The sequence below is a fragment of the Juglans regia genome, chromosome 5, assembly GCF_001411555.2.
Source record: "Juglans regia cultivar Chandler chromosome 5, Walnut 2.0, whole genome shotgun sequence".
Classification (NCBI taxonomy): Eukaryota; Viridiplantae; Streptophyta; class Magnoliopsida; order Fagales; family Juglandaceae; genus Juglans; species Juglans regia.
The window spans coordinates 5,551,161-5,570,398 of record NC_049905.1 but is presented as its reverse complement, the minus strand read 5'-3'; the positions used below and the strand labels follow the sequence as shown (position 1 = coordinate 5,570,398).

The following is a 19,238-nucleotide window of genomic DNA, read 5'->3' as shown; positions in this document are numbered from 1 at the left end:
AACTAACTTGAGCATCGAAGGTACCACGGCCCCTCGAACTCCCCCATTCTCCGTCTTATAGGAAGGAAACTAAGCTCCAACAGCGTAGAGTTGGTCAAGTCGCGAAACATGACATCAACAAATAAGATTGGAAGAATGATGGAAAAATCAATTTATTTTTTTACTCAATTATCAATTCATTTTTTAAACAGGACTAATAAATTTTTAACAAGATAGAAGTAAAATTCCATTCTTTCCTTAATCAAACAAGTGCGTGAGAAGGTAAGAGCAACTTAAATTATACATTGCAACTTATATTTTTCTCAATAATTACTCAGTGGATCAGATCTGCTGTAACCCAATGAAACCACTACCATGCTATGACTATGCATCGGTCTTCCCACCTAAAAATCCTACCTCGAGAAGTTGATTGATTTCCTGGATCATACTATCCTTACACTTTCTTTATTATTATTTTATCATCTAATTTTTTTTTTCTTTTAACTCTTTAAATTTGGATTAAAAATATTCAAGAATATGACCTTTTTGTATAATCTAAAAATAAATAAATGCAATCAACTAACTTAATCATATAATTTAATTAAAAATAAATTCAATTTTAAAAATAAAGACAGTGTGTAATCAATTTTATAAAGTCAATTTAATTTATATGATTACGTTGATTAGTTGAATTATTTTCTTCTAAATTATGCAAGAAGATTATATTTTGAAATTTTTAATCCAAATTTAAAGAGAAAGAAAAAAACAAACTAAATAGTAAAACAATAATAAAAAAAAAAATATAAGGATACCCTAATTGGAGGGACAGATAATTATTCAAAACGAACCATGTTGAATGAAAAGAAAGAAGCTCAAATCCAAATGTAAAGTTCTTAGATTTATGGGAAAGTTGGGGGAAGTAGAAAATGTGTGGAAATGTAATTTTCCCTACAAAACTCTCATTAGACATGGGTGAACATCACGGAGCATAGGATTCCTGTAAGATACTGTGCTTGAAAAAGTGCACAGCCTTGCACGTTATGGGACAGGGACAACAATATATGAATAAAAACAAACCGTGGGAAAAAGGCCAATTATTAATTTGAGGCACAACATGTTGCAAAACATGTTGTGTACTGTATTAAGAGTGTACTGTAATGTGGTAACAAAAGTCTATTTGTCTATCAATAGGGAAGGCCGACACAAAATAATACGAACAACAATAACAAGCAATAAAGTTATATTTGTAATTTCAAATCGTTGGCTAACAACATAGAATACAGGAGGACATCACTAATCAATGAGAAGGATTTGTAATGTCTTTTAAGGATTTTCTGCCGTGGGGATAGGCTACAAGAGCTACTTTAGGCGGCAATGGATGACACTCATTTGGCTATGGTATGCAAGGGGTAATGTCCTGTCCTCCATCACTTGCGGACAGACCCAGAAGGAAATGAAGAGGGTGGTTGTGGAGATGATGCTGAGGAAGCGTAGTTTAGATTTGACCCCGAGGGAACCGTGATGGGATACACTTCTGTGACCTCTTCAGTGCCCTCATTCAAGTATACAACATCCTGCATTGTGAGCTGGTGGTATTCAACAACTTCCCTCAGAAACCGATTCTCGCGTGCATAAACTGAGTTTTCGTGAGCCAATCTGGCCTTCTCTGCCAAAAGCGTTTCAAGTTGAAGCCGAATCTGGCATAGGAAGGAACATTGGCGTCAGAATCTAGAGTTGTTAGATGCAAGTACTGAATTTGCTTCAACACAATGTTTCCTATCATTAGAAACAGAAACTAAAACTGGAAAATTCAAATTTGAACATGAGCCATTTCTAAAACTGCAATCGATTCCTTCCTTCCTCTGTTTCGAGAATTAAGTTTCAACTTTTCCATAAATGATCATAGGCAGACACATGTTAATACATGTAGCACTACAGCATATAAACTATTAAGGAAAGAAGAGTACTGCTAATTTCATAGAGTGGAAGTGTTGTTCATTGTTACTTTGAAAATGAAAAGGGGGCAATCACATGCATCCACCTCAGCTAGTGACTTCACAGGTGATGGTAATTGTCAGCAATGGAGAGTCAACTTTTAATTACAAAATATGTAAGTGGTTCTTTGAAAAAAAATGAAAAGAAAAGAAAAAACCTAAAGAGAGAAAGTACATACCAAATCATCATCTTCTGGATTCCTTCCCCTTTCACGATTCTCCCGAAGAATTTTATTTTCTTCTTCCAGCTGAGCACATCGCTCCTTCGCAAAAGCCAGATCTGCTTTGACAGTCTTCAACTCCCGAAGAAGAAGCTTTGCTTTCGCAGCCATTGCCATTGCAACCTGTTGTGTAAACCAAGAGTGATATGAAAAATCTCATCATAAAGATCAAGTACTAATGTCAAACCATTTAGGACGACCCCAGCATTCTGGTAATAACCCTGAAGTTCCAAAACCCTACTCCCATTTTTTCCTTCTTCCTTTCTCCTTTGCTATTATTACAGTCACAGACAGCTTAAGCACAATCCAGGGGGGAGAAGCAAGCCAATACGAGTAAATTCAGTAGAATCGTTCATTTGGTTTTAGAATCATTCTGTACTTTTCTACTCACAAATACAGAGAATGTAATACAGATAGAGAGGGATTGCTGCATGTCAGCTGAACAAATCAAGGTCAGTCATTTTCCGTAGAAGAGCCAATCTGTGGAATTGCTTCTAGGCTAGAAAAGAATGCAAAACAGTAACAGAAACTCATGCACACAAATATTCCTATTACATGAACCAGTGATACAAAGTTGCCACCTTACGTCGCGAGATGCCTTCAACTGAAGTTCTTGGTCGGTTTGCATCTGGGGTTGCATTTGGGGTCGTTGTGATGTAGTAGAAATCTTTGATGCCTCATTCTGTACCTCAGAACCACTGGGCTTTTTTCCGATATGCTTACGAGTTCCTTGAATGATATCTGCAGTCCGGCTCTCCACAATGGTAATGCCCTCCTGAAAATTTGAAGAGCATTGGTACAGATAATAGAATGGTAGAATTATAAATAACTGTTGTAAATCATGTTTTTTATTTTTACAAGTATAGAATTTTTTTTTTTTTTTTATCGGTAAACAAAATTTTATTGATCAAAAGTGATACAAAGGATGCCCCAGTATACGGGACATATACATGAGCAAATTTAAGTCTAGCTTAGGGATACAAGGAAATCGTGAAAAGACCTGCCCTGAAAATCAATTACAATTGACCAATGGAGTAAAGTATTGAAAAACAAAGTTCTAAACTCTTCCATTGATCTCTCTTGATCTTCAAAGCATCTTGCGTTCCGCTCCCTCCAAATGCACCACCATAGACAAATAGGTAGCATCTTCCATATGGATGCAATTTGAGAGTTGCCCCTAATACCTCTCCAAGAGGCTAAAAACTCACGTACCTTTTCTGGCATCACCCATGCTAACCCCACCCGTGCTAAGAATAGGCAAAGCCATATACATTGTTCTAAACAGTAAAAACAAAAGCATGCCTTAAGCTACGTGGGCACATTATAGACAAGAAAATCATGTAGGTCCATGCCATTAAAGTCAACAGCAATGGCCCAAGTACAAAGTGTTCTAAAGAAAAAAAACTTTTAGCTTCTCCTGCGATCTCTCCTTGTCTTCAAATGTCTTGTCATTACGTTCCTGCCATAAACACTACATAATGCATATAAGGATCATCTTCCAGACAGCTTTAATCTATTGCATGCCTCTTAGATTTGTCCAGCTAACCAGCATTACCACCACTGTCTCCGGCATAGCTCAAGACAAGTCTAATCTACTGAACACCTCATTCCATAATACCCGAGCGGTCTTACAATGTAGTAGGAGATGGCTTACAGACTCTCCCCCTTCTCTACACATGCAACACCAATCTACAATGATTACCCTTCGTTTCCTCAAGTTGTCGATTGTGAGAATCTTCCCCAACGAGACTGTCCACACAAAAAAAGCTGTTTTGGGAGGCGCCTTATGTCTCCAAAGCCTTCTCCATGGAAACTAAGTTTGAGGTTCTTGTGTGAGAGCCTTGTAAAAAGAGCGAACCGAGAATACCCATTTACCATCGCGTATCCACCACATTAAGTCTTTCTGCTGAGTGCTTGGTAATATAGAGTACAAAAGGCTGTAAAAATATGCAAAGCTGCTCATTTCCCAGTCTTGTGCCACCTTACTAAAGGTGATGTTCCAACGGATCCGCCCCCCGGATATCTCCATAACCTTCTCCATTGATACATCTTTAGCACTAGCAATATTGAACAGTGAAGGGAATATCTCTTGTAAAGTACTATTACTGCACCAAATATCTCTCTAGAATTTAATCCTTGAGCCCTCACCCAGAAGAAGTCTAGTGTGTCTACTCAAGACCTCTCATCCTCTTCGAATGTGTTTCCAAAAACCCACTCCATACGCCCCCTTACTTCTTTAAAGAACTATCCCCAAAAAAAAATCTCCATTATCCATATTTGCTCTCAATCACCAATTTCCACAGGGCTTCTAGTTCCTTATGATATCTCCACAACCACTTGTCAAGTAACGCCCGATTAAAGATCCTCATACTTTTGATGCCCAAACCACCATTAGAAATAAGGTAGCATATCGTCTCCCACTTGACTAGGTGAAACTTGAACTCCTCCCTCACTCCACTCCACAAGAAATCACATTGGAGTTTCTCAATTCGAATCACCACACTTGCAGGTATAGAAAACAAGGATAAAAAATAAGTTGGTAGGTTAGATAAAATACTTTTAATCAACGTAATCCTACCACCTTTTGACAAATACATCATTTTCCATCCCGCCAATCTCCACTCTACTTTCTCAACCACCGTGTCCCATATAGAAGACGCTCTCGAAGTAGCCCCCAACGGAAGGCCGAGGTAAGTCATAGGAAGTGAGGCTATTGTACATCCCAACGTGTTAGCCAGCTGTCGTAGATTGAGAACACTGGCTAACACGATTTAAATCATGTTAAGAATCATTGGTTACATGATTTTAATGGTTGGTTAAAACCAAAAAAGGTACTAAGAGTCCAGGATTCTTGCTCTTTGCTGACTTTCCAATTACAACAATTACAAGTAAAAAAAAAGCCCGTGTTAGTGCATTGGAGGCTTCCCCCGGTTAAAAAAATGAAGTTTAATATTGATGGCTCATCTCTTGGGAATCCAGGATTTGCTGGTTGTGGAGGAGTTTTGAGAGATGATGGTGGAAGTTTTGTTTTTGGTTTCTCTCTTCACTTAGGAAAGGAATCAAATATATTTGCTGAAGTAATGGCATTGAAGCATGGTTTGTTATATTGTTTGCAGCTTGGGTTTACTGATGTTAATTTTGAATCTGATTCTGCAGAGTTGGTACGTTGGTTTAATTATGTCACTTCTCCATCTTGGAAGTTCTTAGAAATTTGGGATGATATAATTGCATTTGGTCTATCTTTATCTTTGTCCTTGCACATCTATAGAGAAGGTAATTCGGTTGCTGATCAATTAGCTAAAGCAGGTTCAAAAGGTTTGTCTGAAGTTTTTTTCTTGTCTTCTTTCTTACCTAGATTAGCATGGGGATATTTAAAATTGGATTTGACAGGTTGCCAAAATTTAGACATAGATTTTAGTTTTTAATATTTTGTATGCGCCTTGTTTTTAAACTGCTGCTACTAATAGTTTACATTTGTGTGTTTTGGACTATAGTTGTAAATGTAGCTTTTCTCATAAGTTTTGTTTAGCACAGGAGTGTACTGTGTATATAGCTTTCATTTTAAAGTTTTGTATAGATTGATAGTATGGTATCAATTTTTTAGAACTTGGTTTGGGATTTTGTAACCCCCAAGTTATTTCTTTGTACATGGTATTCATCCATCGAAAGTGAAGGCTATTAATAAAATTGGGAGTTCCATCCCTCTTCCTAAAAAAAAACTGTAGAGTATCTCGGGGTAAACATATATATAAAAATGCAAAACATATTAGAAAAATTATAACAGTTAATTTCACCATTGTGAGCAAAAGATAAAGCCACTGAAAACTCAATAGCATTTGGAGAGTTCCTTCGGAAGCTAACCTCTAAAGCACTACCAATGGTGCCACCAATGTGATTAAGAGAAGATGCAATGGCACCCAACCCCTTTTGTAGTTTAGGGCTTTCCATGTTTTGACGCCTCTCATCTGAGTGAATGGGATTTTGGTACTGCAAATAGAACACAAATAAAAAATCGCATATTACAGGTCATCAGACAAACAGAGATCTATATACATATATATATATATATAGAAATATATATTTCTATTAATTTTATTGTTAACAATATTTTGACGTACAGTCTTGAATTCTCACCTTGTCCATTGTTGCTCTACCAGGCATGTGTGGCCTCGTACTTTCAGGTGTGTGAATTTGTTGGGGTACGCTATCATCATCAAGAATTGCTTTAGCTTTTCTAGCCAGAACACCCCAAAATCCATGTTTGGGTTCGTTCAAACTTTTGATTGATGTATATTCATATGATTGTGAATCCTGTATTGGCAAAAGAAAAAAAAAACACGCACTCATCAATTTGACATGGAGGGAAACTTCGATGGAGCTCAAAATGACTAAAAGGGCAACTTTACTGCATATTAGAAAGCGTAATTGAAAGAGGACGGGAGTGATCGTAAGGTATTCGAAATATCTATATGGCAAATGGGTACTTGAATCTGCGGACTCATAGCAAAGAGCTAAGACGTGTACAAATGAAGTGGCAGAACTAGATCTTCATTGTTTGCTAAACAAATCAAAGCATCTAAAAATATGACACAAAGAAACCAACTCCAGTTCCGTTCCAACACTTCAGTATGACGAGCAATATAGAAAAGAGGAGAGGAAAGAAAAGAACCTGGAGAGCGACGGGGGCAGAACGAGAAGGAGATGCGGGTGTTGGGTTGGGAGAGCGGGAAGAGTGCCCATAAGCAGAGGAGAGAGAAGTGTCGCGGTAGGCGGAAGATGCTCTAATTGCCTTGGCGACGAGTGATGAGGAGTCGCGATGAGGCTGAGGCTTGTGAATTCCTCGTTTTGCTTCCTCTTCTCCATCTTCTTCTTCTGCTTCATCTTCATCATCATCCGCATCTAATGCAACGGTCGAATGCCTAGATACCATTCCCTGCTGCCTCCTTCTATACGCCATTCGTATGATCTGATTCAAACTTCAAACCCCCTCCGGCTCCCCGCTCTTGGCTCTTCGCTTCTTCTATACACAAAATAACAACTTCCAGTTCCTTTTGCTCAAACTTCTTCTTCTTCTTCTTCTTCTTCTTCTTCTGCCTATTCCCGTGGGCGCTCTCCTTCTCCGTGTCTCAGAGGAGCGAGACGTCAACGCCGACGAATAGCGTACCCACTACCCATCTGGCTCTGATCTCTCAACTTCCGCCAGCCAGCCCAATGATGGCGTACCCATCTTACCAAACTCTCGCCTCGTCGGTGTCTTTGTCATTGGGCCTGATGGCCCACACCTCTTCAACAATCTACATGGTGATTGTGTAGATATAGGCAGGACATTTGGGCTTCTTTAGCCCATATAAGAAAATATTGTTTTTCATAAATATTTTATTATCTTGAATTATATAAATTTATTTAACATATTTAAATATTTCTTTGTATCCCCTAAGCTCTATACTAGAAAAAGGTATTCTATGGCACAAGCAAGAGTTAATTAATAAAATTAGAATTACGTTCTCTTCTAAAAATATACATATATATATTTTTATTTAAGTAATTGGCATAAAAAAACTTCGTAAAATATATTTTTAAAAATCAGAGAATAGATCAAATAAGGTAAATAAAGAAAAAAGATAAAGGAAGTATACATTTTACAATATTCATGAAGTCCCAAAAATCCGTGCTTAATGATGTAAAAAAAATTTAAATAAAAAATTTAAAAAAAAAAACTGATGTATATAACCTTTTCTTTTTTAAAAAATGAATAACTAAGGCAGTGTTTAGATGTTAAATTGAGTTCAACTGAGTTGGATTCTTTATGAATAGTAGGAAGTTGAATAGTAAATAGAATTATCTGAGATCCATCTAAATTGAGTTGAAAGTATGTTTGAATGTTAAGATGAGTTTAGTACTTTTTATGAGAAATTGAAAAAGGTTATAGATCTTACGTATAAAGATGTTTTAAGTTGAAAAGGTTGTGAATTTCATGTGTAAGAATGTTTTGAGTTGAGATAAATTTAGTAATTTGAGAGTTGAGTGTTTTGATATTAGACTTAGTTTAAAATTAGATTGAGTTCAACTGAACTTAGTTGAGATCAATAACCAACCGAAGCCTAAGAAGGGGAAAATAATGAATATATTTACATTTTACACTTTACAGTCTTCAAGACACGATCAGTCTGAGAGTGACTTCCATCTCTAGCTAATCAAACCAAGGCATTTCGGTACTCATAATGCTTTAAAACGAAGGCTCCAGGGCAAATTGCTTTCCCTCCCATCATCCTAAACCGGATTTTATTTCTTTAATGTTGACTGAGTAATCCAGATTATAATATAAATTAAAAAGAAATATAATGTAGCTGAGGTCAAAGATGTTACACACTTATTTTACCTTCACCTTTATCAGCTACCATGGCTAAAAATGTCAGATTTAGGAAACTGTGAGACTAGAGATTCCTGCATGACTCTTGCAGGAACTGTTTTGTTTGCTGTCATCATTTCCTTTGACCTACTTTGAGTATTGAACTCCCGCCAGAATTTGATGACATGGAGAGACTCTTCTTCTGTTGATCTCTGGATGACAATTCTAGCAGCGTATCCCTTCTCTCTCATTTGAAGGCATATCTCTGAGGGATTGTTAGCCGTAAGCATGACCATGTACAACCAGCCCTTATCTGACAATAGATTGTCAGCTATTGGCAATATCTTATCAATAACTCTCCGGCCATTCTCCCCACCTGCCCAAGCAGAGGCAATTCCTTCACGACCCACTTCATCTTGGGGTGTTGGCACATATGGTGGGTTCACAACCATTACATCAACCAATCCTGCTAAACGCATCTCCAATCCTGATGCAATGTCAGTGGCTAGCAACTCTGCATGAACACCATGTGCTTCTAGGGTCTCATTGGTAACTCTCACTGCATGAGGATTGACATCAGTAGCAATATAGTGAACTCCAGCAGCCTTCTGTCCCAACATGAGAGCTAAAGAGGTGATGATATACCCACTACCACAACCCACTTCCATGCACAATGTTGGATGATGCTCTAACAGGTTATTTCTATCGGCGAGAAGTGCATCAACCAGTGCAAATGAATCGTCACATGGTTCATAAACCTCCCTATGTCTACTCACAAGGCTGATTTGGGCCATCTTGAAGGACATCTTGTAAAGGACCTGAAATGACGGAAAAGTTTGCAAGAGCGCTCAATAGACCGATAAAACAGGAAAAAAGAAAAATAAATGAAGTACCGAGAACTGGTTTTCCAAGGTTTACACTGAAAATTTTATGTTTATGCCAGAGATTTGGTTGCCTCTTATTGTTCCGTTGTTTATCTTCCTTTGGAAAGAGGTTTATGTTGACTCCAGCTCTAGGTTGTCACGTTCAATATCATGAGGAAACCCAAATATTAGCTTTATCATAAGCCAAAAGCTACAGATACTTGAGTGTGACAATTCCCAATAGAATGCAAATTCAAATCATATAGGGTGCTGACATCATTTGCAATCTATTGAAAACAAACTTTAACGAAGCCAATATAGCAATCAACACAGACTAACGGAGACATATTGAACAAGAATTAGAAAAGAAAGTTTCCAGGCATTGTTACTTGCAAACCATACTTTTTACTTGAGTCATAAATTGCCGTTTACCCGTAGAGTTCTCAAACGATGTTTACATAAGCACAAGGATCATGACAAATTTATCTGACTTTTCTGTGAAGTACATATATCTTGTCACTTGTCAGTTTATAGGCTTTTATGTATGACACAAATTAACATATCAATATGTATTTAGTCAAATGAGGAGAACAAAGGAAACACATGCGCGCGCACGCACGCACGCACACAGACCAGATTTTCCAAAAAGTGGCGATCTCTTCAAAACGTTTGCATTTCAAATTGCTCCACTCCAAATATTTTTCCTTGTTCAGACTTCAGACCCTTCAGTTTTTATGGATCTAATGTCAACCAGAGAAGTCAACATTTGAGTTCATTACTTAAAATGACAATTCAGGTCCATTCCTTACAAGGAAATATTATACATCACCAATCAAAAGATTTAAAACGTAGCTGGTTTAGTGGAGGAGTTTGAGAGGAAAAAGAATTGAAGAGCAATAAATCATGGCAAGGGATTTCTCTCATTAGTAAAGGGTCGGAGGGAAAAATCAGCCTGCACTCATATACAGACGAAAGCTAAGCAAAGACCATTGTGATTTAATAGATTACTAATGAAATTCCATATGAGAAATTACATTTCTTATTCGAACAATAACCAGGCAAAGAGTGTTTTTTGGCTTGGATGGAGGCAGTCTAGTGGCCAACAAGATAGTGGAACTGGAATTGTTTGTTAGAATACTTCAATCTAACAAGTTTTGAAAACCACATTATTCAATGTGAATCGATCACATTAACTGAAGTAACAAGACAACAAGAATCGTAATATAAAAGATTTAAAGACTATCAATGATAGGAGAAATCATGGCAATCTATCATGATCAGACGTAGAACCAAGAAGCAAAACTTCCATCAAGAAACTCAATGAGTAATTAAATCGAACGCTTGGCGAGGTGCATCTATATGAGCGCAAAGACGACTAAAATTATAACAAAAACAGTTCCGATTCAAATTCAGTGGAGTGAACAACATGACCAAATTTTCTACTTGCAAAGGCATGAAAATCAAGGAAGATGTGAATGGTGGGGTACCTCGAACAAGCTGGGAAGACGAGAGAGAAGAAAGAGTGGCATAGCCTGCCGATACCAGTTTGCCTCTCACACTGAGATGGGAAGCCTTCCCAGTTCCATCTACTCTTCGCAAGGGCGCAAGCGCGCGAGAGGGAGAGAGAGAGCCCGCGACTCTGCTACGCCCGTATGTTTTGCGTGGTCGCTGAGTTGTTTGTGCCTTGCGGCGCAAGTCGCTTTTATGTTAGAAATGCGGAATTCGGGAAGCACGGCAGGGAAATGGATGGGAACGGTCGGTGCTAGATCAGTTCGTAGCCGAGTAGATATAAAAGCTATGTACCCGTTTATACGTGTTATGTTGGTGTTTATAATAGCACGTATGTAGTTAGGGCGCAATCGGTCCGGTTCAATTTTGAATAAAATTTAAGATCGAATCAATATGTATTGGTTTTGTATTTTTCAAAACTAATTACATTCCGATTACCTTCCTAAACCGGTACTTCTGGTTTTACCAGTTTCCGGTCCGGTCTAGTCCGATTTTCTAATTTTTTTTAAATGTAAAAAATATATAATAAAGTGTTACTTCTTATGATAAACTGTTATTAATAATTTAATATATATATTATGTTTAAAGCATATGATCAATTAAATTTTCATCTTTAAGATTAAACTTTTATTTGATAAGTTATAACAACATTATCTTATATATAATTATATTAATAACATATGAAATAACAAATTACAAATGTTCATATTTAAAATTAACATTTTATGTTATAATTTATAAATTATAATATGAAATTATATATAATTATATATATTATATATAAAAATTTAATATATAATTATATATTATATATATAAATATTTTGTATAATATATAAATTTAATTTATATATATTTTTTCCAACCGGTCTGGTCCGATCCCTGAATCGAAACCGGATCGGATCCGGCCAGTTTTCATAAAATAGGAACTAGTTCCAGACCGAACCGGTTCAAAATCGAACTAACCGGTCCAATTTGGTCCGGTCAATTTTCCAGTTTCCCGATTTAAATTTACACCCCTATATGTAGCGATAGTGCTATGTTCTAAGAGAAATACATTAACCACATGTAGGTTTTATAAAATTAAATTTATAAATTGATATGATTTTATATCATCCGTTAAATCTTTACAATAAATTTAACTATGTAATCTTATATACCAAATCAAGTCGCTTTATTTTCTAAGTTTTTTTTTTTACATATTTTGTTACAATAGTTTCAGAGTTGACAATAAATTTTTCCTAGCAAATTGTTTATATTTGCGACACTACTAGTTAGTCACAAATATATTTCTTGACCGCATAGTTGGTCTTTTTACATCACAAGAATAGCACATTTGTAAATATCTTTCTCGCCACAAATATTAAATACTTGCAGTGATATCTATTCGCGACACTAAAAATAGCTTGGGAATAATCTCTTTTTATGGCGATATTTTTCAATTGCGGCACAAACATATTGCCGCAATTGAATTTTCCTTTTACCATTTTACAATCGACTCACTCTTTTGTGTTTAAATTGAAACATGCTTGTGGCGATAGAATTCGCTGCAAATATTAGAGTTATTTGTGTCCCACACTAGTTTTGCCACCATAAACATTTTGAGACACTCAGTTGCGTCCACTTTTGCGGGAATTAGATTTAGACATAATTAATTATTTGTAATTTTTTTGGTATTTTCCCGGCGATTTCATTCGACACAAAAAGTCGTTTCTGTTGTATTCCCCCCTCCTCACCCTTACATCACGCTGGGATTTCTACGTGCAGGCAAGGTTGCCCGTGTCGCCTTGCAGTACTCAATCTCTCTCCCGCTTCACCATGCAAGTGCCTATCCTTTGTTACTGTTCTAATTTTATGTGTAAATTGTAATGTTTGAGTGCTACTTTTTAAATATTTATACACCATACATTACGTGACATAATTTAATTTAGAAGATAATTTTTAAAATTTAAATTTTATAAATCAAATCTTACAATTTTAACGATATAGATGGTGTACTTTACATACTGACTTGAAAATAAAATAACTCATAATATTTACACAAAATGATTAACTCGTTCACAAGATTATGGAACAAAATCTACAAGTTTTTGTGTGTTTTTTTTTTTTTATCATCTTCAAAGAATATAATATACGTTATTAAATCAATCGCATTCCCCACGTTTCACTATGATGTTGATGTTGTTTAGAGGAACTAATTAACTGTTTGCAAAAATGCATGCAGATCAAATGATATTATGTCACGGCCTTACCATTTTTCATTGTCGTGTTAATATTACAATTACTTGGTTCGCACCACATGAACTACTTCTTATCATCATTCCCGAAAGATCTTTACAAATGCTGTCATCTTGATGATACAAATTGTTGGGACAAACGTCACACCTTTCTAGAAAGTCGCTTAGATTCTTTAAAGAGTTATGCTATATAGAAGTCTCACATTCTTACACACCACTTAAAAACATATGATTTTATTTTTTTATTCTTATATTTCATTCTTCAATTCAATATGAAATATGAGGATAAAAATGTAAAATTATATGTTTTTAAATGATGTGTAGGGTGTGGAGCTTATGTCTAGAATTTTTCTCTTTAAAATTCTCGGATAGATGCATAAGTGGTATTTATTTAAGGGAAAAGTATGATGCAATATATGAGGAATTTTATACGTTACAGCAAAAACTATAGAACTGATCATACATTATATAATCAAATTGTAAAATCCTCAGATAATCAAATCGTTTGTTTTCACAACTCTTTTCAATTCATCTCATCTAATCATTACAAGTTTTTTAATTTCCACACAAAATAAAATAAATAATTCAACTTTTTCAAATCTCAAAATAAAAATAATATTAAAAATATATATTATAACAATATTTTATTCAATTTTTAACCTTTAATTAATCTCAACACATCTAATCTCATTTGTGAAAACAATCGAGGTACATGCGTACAACTCTTTATATAATTATGTTTTAAAATTATGATAATTATGAAAAATGATATTGTTACTTTTGTAAGTTCGTGTAAGTTATTTTTACAAAAAAACAAGTATCCCTGATTTAAAATATAGTTATAAAAATCATTGTGCAGGCATAATTTTCTGTTGTAAAAAAGCAACAAATATCAGTACTTGATCTGCATGAGATAGATAAAATTATGAAACGCGACACAATTTTAACACTGTATATAAATAGAAGTTACAATTTGTAATGTCTTAATTATAATTTGATGGTATAATATGTCAATTTCAGTATTTTTCAACACAAGATGTAAAACCTTATAATTTGGGGTGAAAATATCATTGATCGCTTAGTCTCCAATGTTCCTTTATTATATATTAATTTTACACTTTCAAGTGCTGAATTTACACTCTTTTGTTAAAATGAGCTGTTATAATTGAAAGTACTCAGAGACGAAACCAAGATTATAATTTTGGAGGGGTCAAGTATTTTAAATTCGAATAAATAGTTCGATAAAAGAGTTTTAGGAACACCACTAACAAAATGACAATAAACAAAAAAAAAAGTGATTAAAGAGTAAAAAAATAAAAAAAACTAATTCAAAACCTAAAGAAAATAGGCATTTCACGAAAATCATAACAACAAAAAAGAACTTTATCTAATATTTTAATTAAAAAGTGTATATATAAAAGCAAGGGTTAATTACACTTTCTTTCCTTGAATTTTTACTCAATTCACAATATGCCTCTATAACTAATAATTGCATTAACGTGGACTATCGAACTTTCAAAACTTCTCAATCCTTCATTCCGTCTATCAGCAACGTTAAATCTAACAGAAATTTACTACACGTGCTACTCATGTGCATAACATTCACTATAAAGAAATTTTTATCTAATTTATTATCATTGATCATATAAAATATAAAATAATATATGCTATCAATTAATATTAATTTTTGTTATTAATTTATATATGGTTAATGAATATCAAATAATTTCATTGTGTATATAGATTATTCATACTTGCTTGCAACTTAGGTATAAAATAATTTTATATATGGTTAATGATTAATGATTTATTATTAATGATATCATATATTATTTTATATTTTATATGGTCAATGATAATAAATTAGATGAAAACTACATCTTTACAGTGAATTTTCGTTAGATTGACGCTGTTGGTAGATAGAATGAGGGGACTGAGAAGTTTTAAAAGTTAGAGGGTCCACTTTGATGCAAGTATTAATTTTGAAGGTACATTATAAATTGAGTGAAAATTCGAAGAGACAAAGTATAATTAACCCTAAAAGCAAACATAAAAAATAAAATTATGATTTAATTAAATTTGCACAAAATTTTTAGAGAATATTAATGATGACAACTAAAAATACTTTATTTATCTTCTCCTAAGTTTTAATTAATGTGTTTAAAATTAAATATTATTTTTCTAATAAATATTTTAGTTAAAATATTAAATTTCAGTAGAAATAGTCAAAAGTTTGCTTTGAAATATTAAACTAATTATTAATATTTTAATAGAAATAGTCAAAAGTTTGCTTTGAAATATTAAACTAATTATTTTTAAATGAGTAATGCTAGGTACAAGTCTCAAATAGACAAATCACTCATAAACCCTTTATAAAAAAGTGGATATATGATTATCCCACTAAAAATGAATAATTTTTTTATATTTTTTTAAAGTAGGTCTACATTTTTTATAAATTAAGGTCCGTTCGAAACTTATCTATTAGAGACTTCTATATATCATTTCTCTTTGTGTTGTTTGGGAGCGAGACTAATGTTTTGAATACCATACCGAAAGCCATATCGGTTAAGACACTGGAATGAAATATTTCGATACTGGTATCGTTTCGTATACCGTTTTGAGATAGTCGATATATGAATAAATTATATTTCAAAATAATAGTTTATATATGAATAAATTATAAATAGCCTAATCTGAATTAGAGATCAAAAAATAAGCTTGTAGTTTGAAAAAATGAAAAAAAAAATTGAAGGCCAAAATATAAGCCGGTATAAGTTGAAATTGAAGTCGGTACGGCCATTATTTGGATAAGTATAAAACGTATATAGTACCTGTACCGACCTAACGGCCGGTACGGTACGAGATTAAAAATAGTGAGCGAGACTCCGCCCGGGCTCGGTAACTCTTAGAATTAAACTTTTCCTTTTGTGAATTTTTATTTTGACCCCATAATTTAATGAAAATGACAATAATATTCTTAACTAAGATTTGCTAGCTTTTGCGTTTCTTCCCCCCTAGCTTCTATTGGTAATATGGCCACGGCGGCTCATGTTACACACGATCCTATATAATTCTGAAGAGAAAAATGCTATACAATTCTTCTATTTTTGGGGGCCGGGGAGCAAAAAGCTGGGGATTCTAGAAGTGAACTTTTCAGATCACTGAAGCATTAAACAGCTCATACACGATCGATGGAGTTTTGTACGTGCATGAGATAATCAATTAACGTTTATTTTCCAAATTAATTGCATCCAGAAAAATCCAATTCAAATCAAGCTGGGAAATATACGTTGTCGTTTGTTGAATTTTCTATTGAGTGAGTGTGATTAATGATCCCAAAGTCACAACACAACAGCTAGCTAGCACGATAACATAGACTTCTGAATGCTGAATACGACGAGTATCAAAAGCTAGCTAGCAGACAGTAAGACTAGTACTCATACAACAAGCGAATCGATCGAAAGAATTATCATGTGTATGGTGAGAATGATCATCATCATGTGAAAGAGCTGAAACCCAGAAAATTAAACAAATCGTGCATGCTATTTTGTACGTATCGGCTTAGAATAAAAAGGGTTTTAAGATTGTGTTTACACAGCTTTAGGAGAAAATCCTGCAGCAAGAAAAAAATAGAAAATGGTTAGGTAGGAGCGCATGGTGGTGGCCACTTCTTTCCCAGACAAAGAAACATCGGCTCTGACGGCGGTGGCAACTCCATCATTTTGATGTAAATAATAAGCCAAAAGAAAAGTTTGGCATCAACGATCGATGGTATGAAACATGTTTTTTCATGTATTCGCACAAAGACACGCATACACATGCATGATTCCCTCAGTTTAGAATTGATTTCTTTTGCAGGGACACGGTTTATGGGACAAATAGATTCTTATGAAACCCTGGAGGTGGTCTACCAATCAAACGGGCAGACGCATATGCTTTTCATTGATTGTGCAGAAAAGAGAATAGGGTGTGTGCGGGGGGCGGAAAGCATAGCAAAATGATAAAGTTTGAGGTCAACAATCGATCATTGTGACCATTGATGATCTACTGCATGATATAATTTATAAAACAATCTTGTAGTTGAAATCCATTGATCAAAACCCTATATATAGTGCAAATTGATACACCATGCTTTTGTACCAATTTTGTGCATGTAAAATAAAGTACTTTAACCTACCATGTTGAAAAAAAAAAAACAATCTTGTATTTGCTCAATGAATCATGTTTTTCGAGAAGTGAATCAAAAGACAAATATTCTAGCCAAGCTTGGTGTGAGCGACAACACTCAACAATACGAGAATTGGATCGATAACTCTTTTTTTCACGGAAAGGGAGAGCTAGGTCTTAATTTGAAGATAGATAGAGTATACACGCTCTCTTAGTTGCAAAAGAGTAAAATGCCGTTTGAACAGTAAATTGTGATGAGAGTTGAAAGTTGAATAAAATATTGTTATAATATTATTTTTTAATATTATTATTGTTTTGAGAATTGAAAAATTTGAATTGTTTATTATATTTTGTGTAGAAATTTAAAAATTTTATAATGATAAGATGAGATAAAGATGAAACACTTTTTCTATCTAAACGGAGTCTAAATGTTGTTTATCCAAGATTTAAGTTGCAATATATTTGCTAAAATAGAAAATTTTTTCACCTTGGTTTCGAAAATTTTCTTGTAAGCACCAAAGTGAGAAAGCTTGTTATTATGATGTTTTCCCCATAAGTACGGCCACTTAGAATATGAAGTATCGACCACTTAAAAAAAAAAGTTTAAAAGGCAAGCTAAGATACGTTTTTGTGACACCCACTCTTGTGTCAAATATAATTAAACGAAATGCTTTAAAATTACAAAAAAAAAAACAAAACAAAACAAAAGGGAAAATTGTGTGTCATTGATAAGAAATGGGTCACACATATACATTTGGCTACGTGGCAATAAAATATTTATGTATATTATAGTAGCATCGATGCAATTGTCACTACAAGAAAACTTGTATTACTATAAGAAACTGCTTATTTGTGATCAGTTATTTCCTACAAAAATAATTATTTCTTATTAAAATAAGTCTGTTTTCGTCGTAAATAATTATTCTCGTCATTTTTCTTGTAGTAACTAATTAAGGAATTTGTGTTTAGTGTTAGAAACGATAAGAAAAAAAGAATAAAGTAAACAACACAAGATTTACATAGTTTAACAACGTGCTTAAGTCTATAAAAATGCGAAGAATTTTATTAAGACGAAAGTCGAATACACAATGCTGCACTATGGCATTCATTCGAAATAATACAATATATATATATATATACATATATATATATATATATATATATATATATATAGTAAAATCCTAATTAGCGGATCGAGTCGGTTCATGAGTTAAGTAATTGGTCTAAAAAATCGTAACAAATTCTTTTCGAGTTGGGTAATGAAATTGGACAGCCACAAAATAGAACCAAGTTCTAATAAAAAAAAACAAAACAAACCTACATTTAGCCTTTAGGTGCCATATATAGTCCTAAAAAAATATCACGCTTTTTAGTTAATTAGTTTAATATTCCTAGTGAACGAATTAAAGGGAAAAAAGGACAACAAATTAAAAGGCATTAGTCCATTCACGGAGTTTCTTGTGTGCATCTACAGAAGAGATGATAAGAGAGCTTGGAGTCTGATTAGTAGTGCAGCTTGCAAAGCTCCTAATTAATAAACGAAGTGTAAAATAAGCTTGTTAGAAAAAAGACAGTATATTCGTAGCACATGCAGATTAATATCGTCTTAGAAAAAGTTTATTACAAAGATATGATAGGTCAGTCCAATTTTCAGACGATTATTTCATGTACCATTAATTTAAATTTTATTATGTATAATTTATTACAAAAATATAAACCGAATATGGAATTTAATAATTCAATTTATATTATATGTCTATATAGTGGCCGACCTACGTTATGTCTAAGGGGGGCCATGGCCGCCCCCAAAGTTTTAAAAAAATTCAAAATATATCCTATATTTTATTTATAATTTTATAAATATAGCAAATGGCACTCCAAAAAAATTTATAATCCCCACATGTTCTTTAAAATTTTCAA

At 34.0% G+C, this 19,238-nt stretch overlaps 2 protein-coding genes across 3 annotated transcripts; both read right to left on the bottom strand.

Annotated features, from left to right (window-relative positions):
• Positions 1-1,060: 1,060 nt before the first annotated feature.
• On the bottom strand, positions 1,061-7,404 carry LOC109002403. The gene is made up of 6 exons (XM_018980126.2): positions 6,864-7,404; positions 6,329-6,505; positions 6,056-6,181; positions 2,781-2,969; positions 2,153-2,317; positions 1,061-1,676 (listed from the first exon to the last, which is right to left on the bottom strand). The coding sequence occupies exons 1-6, from the start codon at positions 7,149-7,151 to the stop codon at positions 1,407-1,409; spliced, it is 1,215 nt and encodes a 404-aa protein (XP_018835671.1). The 5' UTR covers positions 7,152-7,404; the 3' UTR covers positions 1,061-1,406.
• Positions 7,405-8,338: 934 nt separating this feature from the next.
• On the bottom strand, positions 8,339-11,178 carry LOC109002404 (methyltransferase N6AMT1-like). Of its 2 annotated transcripts, XM_018980129.2 has the most exons (3): positions 10,894-11,178; positions 9,462-9,555; positions 8,340-9,361 (listed from the first exon to the last, which is right to left on the bottom strand). In XM_018980129.2, the coding sequence occupies exon 3, from the start codon at positions 9,347-9,349 to the stop codon at positions 8,585-8,587; it is 765 nt and encodes a 254-aa protein (XP_018835674.1). In that variant the 5' UTR covers positions 9,350-9,361; positions 9,462-9,555; positions 10,894-11,178; the 3' UTR covers positions 8,340-8,584. The 2 variants fall into 2 exon arrangements, with proteins under 2 accessions (XP_035546069.1, XP_018835674.1); XM_035690176.1 differs by lacking the exon at positions 9,462-9,555 and having other exon boundaries at positions 8,339-9,361.
• Positions 11,179-19,238: the final 8,060 nt, after the last annotated feature.

Coding starts and splice junctions, on each gene's coding strand:
- LOC109002404 (XM_035690176.1), bottom strand. CDS start 10,935: ATGCCACTCTTTCTTCTCTCTCGTCTTCCCAGCTTGTTCGAG. Junction 9,362..10,893: donor GTCTTCCCAGCTTGTTCGAG/GTACCCCACCAT, acceptor CCGTCATTTCAG/GTCCTTTACAAGATGTCCTT.
- LOC109002403 (XM_018980126.2), bottom strand. CDS start 7,151: ATGGCGTATAGAAGGAGGCAGCAGGGAATGGTATCTAGGCATTCGACC. Junction 6,506..6,863: donor CTGCCCCCGTCGCTCTCCAG/GTTCTTTTCTTT, acceptor TTGCCAATACAG/GATTCACAATCATATGAATA. Junction 2,970..6,055: donor CCATTGGTAGTGCTTTAGAG/GTTAGCTTCCGA, acceptor TCAAATTTTCAG/GAGGGCATTACCATTGTGGA.